The sequence below is a fragment of the Arvicola amphibius genome, chromosome 13, assembly GCF_903992535.2.
Source record: "Arvicola amphibius chromosome 13, mArvAmp1.2, whole genome shotgun sequence".
NCBI lineage: Eukaryota > Metazoa > Chordata > Mammalia > Rodentia > Cricetidae > Arvicola > Arvicola amphibius.
Window position 1 is genome coordinate 44,333,278 of NC_052059.1, and position 8,190 is coordinate 44,341,467.

At 44.4% G+C, this 8,190-nt stretch overlaps 1 protein-coding gene across 2 annotated transcripts in view; it reads left to right on the forward strand.

Moving 5' to 3' along the window:
* The first annotated feature begins 342 nt into the window (after positions 1 to 342).
* The window catches only part of Ppp3cc (protein phosphatase 3 catalytic subunit gamma), a 70,370-nt gene continuing 62,522 nt past the window's right edge, over positions 343 to 8,190 (forward strand). For both annotated transcript variants that reach the window (XM_038310187.1, XM_038310188.1), the window contains exon 1: positions 343 to 609. In XM_038310187.1, the coding sequence (XP_038166115.1) occupies positions 561 to 609 (49 nt within the window). In that variant the 5' untranslated portion in view covers positions 343 to 560. The remainder of the gene's footprint in view (positions 610 to 8,190) is intronic.

Genomic DNA, 8,190 nt, shown 5'->3' on the forward strand with positions numbered 1-8,190 from the left:
GTGGTAAGGAGGGAAGTATTCAAGAGTAGACAGGACTGTCTCTGATGGGGCGACTCAGGCTCGGTGCCACCGAGAGTCAGGACGCCGGCCTGGTTCCAAGATCGCAGCTGCCCCAGGGGCTGGTCTGAGACGCTACAGGTCCGGGTAAGGATGGCCAGCAGTAGGCAAAGAGCATCCGCCCATCGCAAAACTGACTTCAGGCAGCAAGTTTCCTGCGCCGAAAGCTGAGAGGCGCGCGTGCGCAGAGCGCGGCGGCGGCGGCACGCGGGGCCGCCGGGAAGTTGTGAGCGCGGAGGCGCGCACGCGGGGGGCCCGGGCGCGCGCAGCCGCGGTCGCTCTAGTTGTGTCCGTCAGACGCGGTTGCTGTCGCTCTCGACGCGGTCGTCCCCGCCGAGCCGCGGGCGCCGCCGCAGAGAGGGAGCGGCACTGCGGCCGCCGCCGTCCGAGGACGCCCCGTCTTCCGGGGCCCGGCACGGTGGCTGCCGGCCCGCCTAGCGCAGCCCGCTGGGGAGGAAGGCGGCGGCTCGCGTCGTGCGGGCCGCCGGAGCCGGGAGGAGACCATGTCCGGGAGGCGCCCTCAGATCTCCACGACCGAGCGCGTCATCAAAGGTGCCGAGCGCGCCGCGGGGAACGGCCCTCGCCGGGCGACGGCTCGGGGACTCGAGGAGCGGGGATGGAGGCAGCGGCGGGAGGCGCTGCAGGGCGCGGGGAGGACCGGGCTGCTGTCCGCCGGCGTCCTCGGTGACTGCTGGACGGGTACCTAGCGGGAGGTGGGTAGAGCGACCGCGCCCGCCATCCACTCCCACAGCATCCAGGCGCTTTCTCCCGATTGCCTTTTCCCTCGTCTCCTGTCTAGAGACGGCTGTCTGGGGTTGTGTGAGCAGGGAGTTCTCTTGACTCACCCCAGTCGTGCCTTTTCTTAGGCTCAGCTCTCTCTTGACAGCTCCTTGCCTAACCCTTAAATTTTTTTTGAGGGGTGTGGTGCGTAGAATGTGCACGTTTGGCCCACTTTCTCTAGATATCACAAGTCACCGCTTTTACTAAAAGAAACATAGTTGTGATAACAACACAAATCCTTTTAATGATGCTTAAAGGAGCTGACAGATTTCTTGACATGCGGGTCTTCTTTTTTCCCCCGCTTTGGCTGTAGGGACTTGGTGAATAATAACCTCTGATTGAGATGTCTGCCATTATATCTTATTTTCATTGTTACTATGAGAAGAAAATATAAAAGTGTTGGTTTCTCAATCTTGCGGAGTTCTATGGTGTAGTTTCTGCCCTTTACCCACGAGGACCTGTCAAACGTAACCACTGATTCTTGTGCTTCTATTGTCCGACTGTAAGACCTCCTCCTCCTCGCTCTGTATTAATAGCTGGTTCGGAAGCACTGTTTTCTAAGAAGGTAATATGCTTAGACCAGCTGTTTCTGGGCGAGGTGGGTTTCATCACAGTGGGAGAAAAACTATTAAAATACCTTCTTCCCGTTTTATTTTGATATTAGGAGAAAGGAAACTAAGATTAGTAACGATAATTTTTAAAGGGGGGGGCTTATTGAGTGCTCACAGAGAGAAGGGCAGTATTAATGTCATAAATGTTGGTTATCTGCCTTGCTGAACAGTACATATGGCACTTTTGAGACTTATGTCCTTAGAATTTGATATCAGTAGGGAAAGTCAGTTGTTCAAATAATGAATGTTAGTCCTTTAACAACTAGTCCCGGAGTGCCCTGACTGTTTTAGTGTAAATCTTCATAGCATCTAACCCAGAAGGGGGATATATGCCTCTTTCAATACACAGACATCACCTCACACAACCTTTTCTGACGGAACAAGGTCATCGTACGTGTACATCAACTTCTGAACTGTGCTGTTCCTACGGCCAGTGCAGTCGACTGTGTAAGGGTGTTGGCGGCTTCCTCCCGGGCAGTTAGAACGGCTTCTCACCGCTCTGCCATTGTCGTGTTTCATCTGGTCTTTTCTTTCTAGCACTGCTCTCTGTCAAAATGTGCCTGCTTCTCAGCTGAAGTCGGCAAGGAAACCAGTTAAACCTGAATCCCGTGTCAAGTCAGGATAAATGAGGCCTGAGCAAGGCTTAGGGGCACCCTCAGACCTTCAGAGTCTAATCTCTTTTTGAACCAGTTATTTCCCACCACAATGTCTAAAGGACGCTTTAAAAGGACTCTTAAGCAAACCTGGAATGAAAGGTAGTTAAAGTGCAGGTGCTGTTTATTGCTAGGTGTGTTTATGGCTACGTGAATGCCATCTTCATAGTCTAGGATATGATACGAAGCTGTTCTTTAGCAGAATTACAAATTACCACATGCTGTATACCTTCAAGACCTGTTTCTCTCTGTGTGTGAGTGACTAAGCAGTGTTTCCTTCTGCTGTCCAGCCAGGCAAACTCATGGTTACCCTCCTATTGCAGTTTTAAGTGCTGGGATTACAGGTGTAAACTTCATACCTAGTTTAAGCCTTTTTTTTCTTTTTTAAAGACAGGGTCTCTCTATGTAGTCTTTGGTGTTCTGGATCTGTGGTGGTGCACAACTTTAATCCCAGCCCTCAGAAGGGAGAAGCAGGAATATCTCTGTGATTTCTGGGATAGCCTGGTCTACAGAGTTAATTCCAGGACAGCCAGGCTACACAGAGAAACCCTGTCTCAAAAAACCAAAAAACAATAAATAAAGCAACTTTAGCATAAGCACTTGACCTCAGCAATGTTGGATTCTGGGTAACTTTTTTCCTTTTTTTTTTCTTCTTTTTTCTTTTGGTTTTTCGAGACAGGGTTTCTCTGTATTGCTTTGGAGCTTGTCCTGGAACTAGCTCTTGTAGACCACGCTGGCCTCGAACTCAGAGATATCCGCCTACCTCTGCCTCCAGAGTGCTGGGATTAAAGGTGTGCGCCACCACCGACTGGCTCTGGGTAACTTTTTCTTGGTTTTTCTGAAGTTTGAAATAGTTGAAGTTGCTTTTAATAAAACTGGGCGTGAGGCCAAGCATGGTGGTACCTGCCAGTAATCCCAGCACCAGGGAGGTGGAGGCAAGAGGATCAGGAGTTCAAGGTCTTTCTCAACAACAAAGTGAGATCAAGGCTAGTGTAGGTAGTTTGTAATCCCATCCAAAAAAAAAAAAAAAAAGGAAAAAGAAAAAAGAAAAAGACAGAGAGGGAGGAAAGAAAGAAAGAAAAGCAAGCCATGCGAGCAGGAAAGGCCCATGTTGTTGGGCTCCAGGTCTGACCTGATGCTCTGCCAGGTCTGCCAGTTGGTCTGCATTTATTCACAGCTCCAAAGCTGTGTCACAGGCGACACCACACCCGTTATTTCTGGTTGTGTTATTTCCTGTTAACTTTAAAGTCTGCTTAATTGTTCTGTGAGAGCAATGCTTGAAGAAGAGTGGGTGGATGGGCGTGATTGTATTTTAAATGTCCTTTGAATGCAGATCTCTGAAACCGGAAGAGGTAGAAAAACCTGCTTTGCTCTTGCTTCTGGCCTTATTTGGGGAGTTGCCTTTTGTGTGTGTGTACTAGTGGTTTTCTTGGTTAGTATCAGAAATAATGGTTTTCACTTTAGTATTTTTATCCTTTGGTTGTAAGCCTTAGTCTTTAACAGAGGAGCCCTTTCTCCAGGCCAGCCTGTCATCATAACTTTATTTATTTATCTGTCTATTTATTGAGACAGGCTCTCACTGTAGAGCCATGGCTGGAACTCACTATGTGGACAAGGCTGGCCTCTGCCTTCCAACATTTCAATCAAAGACATTTGATGTCACACCTGACTTTTTACTTTGCCTTTTTAGTGACACTTGTTTCTGATTAATAATCTCATTTATAGTCATTTTCTTGTTTAGCCTGCATCATATAAATGACAAAATGATTGTGGAAACTTAAGATAATATTGAGAAGCTTGAGAGCAGTTTCATAATCAATCCACCTGCCCCATGATCTTGCTATGGAGCCCTGCCTGGCCTTCAAATTGTTGAAGTCCCCCCACCTTGCCTTCCTAAGTGCTGTGACTGCAGGTGTGTGCCATTGTACCCCACTTCGTACTAGATCTCTAGCTATGTAACTGGTTAGGAGAGAATTCATTAGCACTTGAGAAAGGCCAAGGTTTAGGAAGCAGATGAAATTATAACAGAGTTTATATAACAGAATTTTCTTGTTAGAAAACAAATTGAAACAACCTCACCCTAGTCTGGAAACACCTGTTTCAAAATACAGAGGTTATATGAGTGAAATCCTGTCCGTAAGGATGAAGAGGCGAAATGTCCAGTGTTTGGTGGCTGATTTCTTCTGTGGCTTATTTTATATTTAAAAGCTCTTTGGATTTCACTAACTTATTGAGTGTTATTGGGTGCTATCTACTGTGTACCTTGTGTTCAGTTGTTTCTCTGCTTTGAAAGTCATGTTTCTATGAACCTCTAAAGCAGAAGCTGCAAACTGTGGTCTTTCTGCTGATATCTGGGGCAGAGATCTAGGCATTCAAATAACTGAGTTATGAAATTATTTCCATTTGACACTCCCACCCCTCCAATTTTCAAGTTTCTTTTCTTATTTGGAGTTTTTTTTTCCCCTTGGTGTCTTCTTCATTTATGTCACGAGGGGTTTTTAAGTATTTTTTTTCTTTTAAATGTAGTCTGAACCCTGCTAATCATGAAATTTGGAAGGTGGAAAGAACAAAAGCTTCATGCTCAGAACAGATTCTTTTGATACTCTTCTTCATTTCAATCTCTGGGGAATTTTGAATTAAAAAGAAAACAAATCACACCTATTATTGGCTCCTTAAGTTTTCAGTGGGGTAGCACAATACCAATCCTGAAAAACATCATCTATGAATTTTTAAGGTAAATAAGACTTATGTATGTACTTGTGCTTGCCAGCAGGGTTTGCTTTGTGCTTGCTTTGCAGTTGTAGTCAATAACTGCAAACTTTAAAAAAGACTCTTGAAGTTGTCGCTATTGAGAATCATACTCTGCATAGAATTCGAAAGGACATTCTAGACATTTGATTCCTTTTTGAGCGGGGACAAGCTGCTGGACTCAAAGTGACAGATAATTAAAGCCCTTTCTTAGGCCATATTTAGTAGTAGGAATAGAGCACTTCCATTAGGGTAACATTTTTGAAAAAAAATTTAATATTTAGATGTACAATCTGTAAGAATTATTCAGCTAATTGTGCCATTTGTAGTCATTTTGGAGTGTCTTTTTTTGGAACTACTAATTGCAAATGACTAGTGGAAATGAGCACATGGCTCAGTGTCTCATTCCTACCCTCATGGTACAGGCACTTGTAGAATATAACAGTTTCCAAGTTTCAATGCATGAAGAACATCTGCAGTTAACCAAAGAGGAGAGAGAGGACAGGTAAACCAGAAACCAGAGATAGAGGTGAGTGCAAGGGCAGCTGACTGACTCCATTAAGACGCTGGAGTGGTGACTCAGCAGTTAAGAGCACTTGTGGCTCTTATGGGGGATCCAGGCTTGGTTCCCAGCGCCCACATGGTGGCTTGCAACCATCTATAACTCCAGTTTCAGAGCATCTGCTTCTGATCTCTGTGGGCATCAGGCATGCATGTGGTACACATATATGCACACAGGCAAAACAATCATACACATAAAATAAAATTTTAAAAATTAAAAACAAATTTAAGAAGGATAGCAAGAATATCTATAATAATAAAAATCTATAATAATAATCTATAATAATAAAAAATATTAAATATCACATAAATAAATAACATGCAGTGGTAAATTTTTTATTCTATTAGACTGAAGTGAAGGGCAAATGGTTGAGATAGGTACTAAAACTGTTCATGAGTAGAGGAGAAAGGATTCTTTAAGCTTACTTCCTGTCCTGTTAGCACGCCACTTACCCAATTAGTCACTGCTTAAGTGACAAGCTCATAGTCATTGAAGCCACTCTCCTTTCATGGCAGAGCCAGTCCCAGGGATGAGATGAGGTGGACTCGTGGTTTCTGAGTAGCCTGCTTCCTCCCTCTCACCTCTTCTTACTCATTGAATAGCCCTTTGCACTAGCTGTGTAGACCTGTGACTAATGTGAAGACTCTTCTCAAGCCGGGGCTCTTTCCTGAGTACTTCCTGTCTGGAGGATGGTTCTAAGTCGGCGAACAGTACCACCCTGCATGCTAAACCTCCACAACCTCTCTCTCCACTTCCTCTTCATCATCTCTCTTCTCCAACCCGTTAACCATTGCTTGTGGGTCCCGGGTGTTGTGCATCCGTGCAGAATTTGAGAACCCGCCTCGCCCATTTATCTTTCAAGATTCAGCTGAGAGGATTTCTGATAAGTTTATCCTCTACTAGATGGACGTAAAGAAAAATGGCTTTAAGCCAGGTGGTGGTGGCGCACGCCTTTAATTACAGCACTCTGGAGGCAGAGGCAGGAGGATCTCTCTGAGTTCAAGGCCAGCCTGGTCTACAGATCTAGTTCTAGGACAGCCAAGGCTACACAAGGAAACCCTGTCTCGAGAAATAAAAACAAGCAAACAAAAATGACTTTAGATCATGACTTCAAAGTCATATTTACCTGGATTCAAATTCTTCCTTTTAGTAGGCGACTGCATGGCCATGGACAAACCGGCTGGGCACTTTGCTTGTCTGGAAGAGGGATAATGAAGAACTCACAGGGTAATTGGAAAGATTAATAGACTCTCCAAAGTGCCGTGGCAGGCACACAGTAATATATATCAGATGTTGCTTTTACCACCCCCATTGCCACCACCATTGCTGGCTGCTATTTCCTATGAATACCACAAACGTTTTTAAAAGATTTATTTCTTTTTATGTGTATGAGCGTTTGTCTGCATGTGTGTGTGCATGCACCATGTGTGTCCAAAAGAGGGTGTTGGATCCCTTGGAACTGGAGTCACAGATTACTGTGAGCCACTCAGTGGTTGCAGACAATTGAACCCAGGTCCTTATCAATAGCAACAAGTGCTCTTAACCACTGAGCTTTCTCCCTAGCCCCAGTTTACAAACATCGGGAGTGTTTTCATGCTGAATGTAGCACACTGTAGTTCAGTGGTAGAGTGCTTGCTTAGTATGTATGTAACCCTGGGTCCGGTATTCAGTACCACCACCATCACCCCCTCCCAATATTTTCACACTAAACTGTTTTTCAAGGGCAATAATTGTGTATCCCTAAAGCAGAATACAGTGTCTATCTAGTACATGTTTGGGTCCCTAGGAAATGTTCTAGTGCAACTATAAGAATCTTAGTTGTGGATAATAGTGTAGGAAAGAGAATGTGCTCAGCTCACTACAGCCTGCTGATTTTGTTAGTTATTACTCCTTGCTGTAGATTTAAAATAGGAGCCAGCACTAACCTCAGTATTTAAAGAATAGTGTATGTGAATAGCTTAAGACCGTTCCCATTGTAGGTACCTAGGAGCTAGCTGGGCAGTGGTGGTGCACGCCTTTAATCCCAGCACTTGGGAGGCAGAGGCAGGAGGATCTCTGTGAGTTTGAGGTCAGCCTGGTCTACAAGAGCTTTAAAGCTACAGAGAAACCCTGTCTTGAAACAGAAAAGAAAAAAAGAAAAAAAAAGGAGCTGGCACTGACGTCAGAATTTAAAGAATGGTGTATGTGAAGAGCTCAAGACTGTTCCCATTGTGGGCACCTAGTAAAATGCTGGCAGTTATTCTTTAAATTCATTTTGCCTGGGGGTGTAGTTCATTGGTAGAGCTTGCTTAGCATATTTGAGGTCCCAGCACAGAGGTGGGTGATGATCATAAATCCTGATGAACTTTGACAAGAAACCTGTTCTGTGAAAACTGGCATATGAGATAAATATATTGTGTTTTCCAATCTTATTTTGCAAAGATTTAAACTTAAAATACTTAAGTACAAAAATGGTGAAAAGTCCTTTTTGTAGTATACATAGAATTTTGGAAATCTGTCTATTCATAAAGAAGTATTGATGAATTCTTACTATATTGAACACATATTTGGTTATATTTAGAAGCTTAAACACTGCTTGGAATGTACTCATGGAGTCTAGCACTTAGAGCCTCCACACAATGTAACACATTAGAACCGTGGAGCTGCCTGTGACTAATGCCTGTGGAAAAGTGGATGACTAAGCTAGACCACATCTGGTGTGAAAGGTTTGCTCCCACACTCTGAAAATTGACAATCTTTTAAACTTGGATGATGATCAGTGGCTCAAAAGATAAGGCTT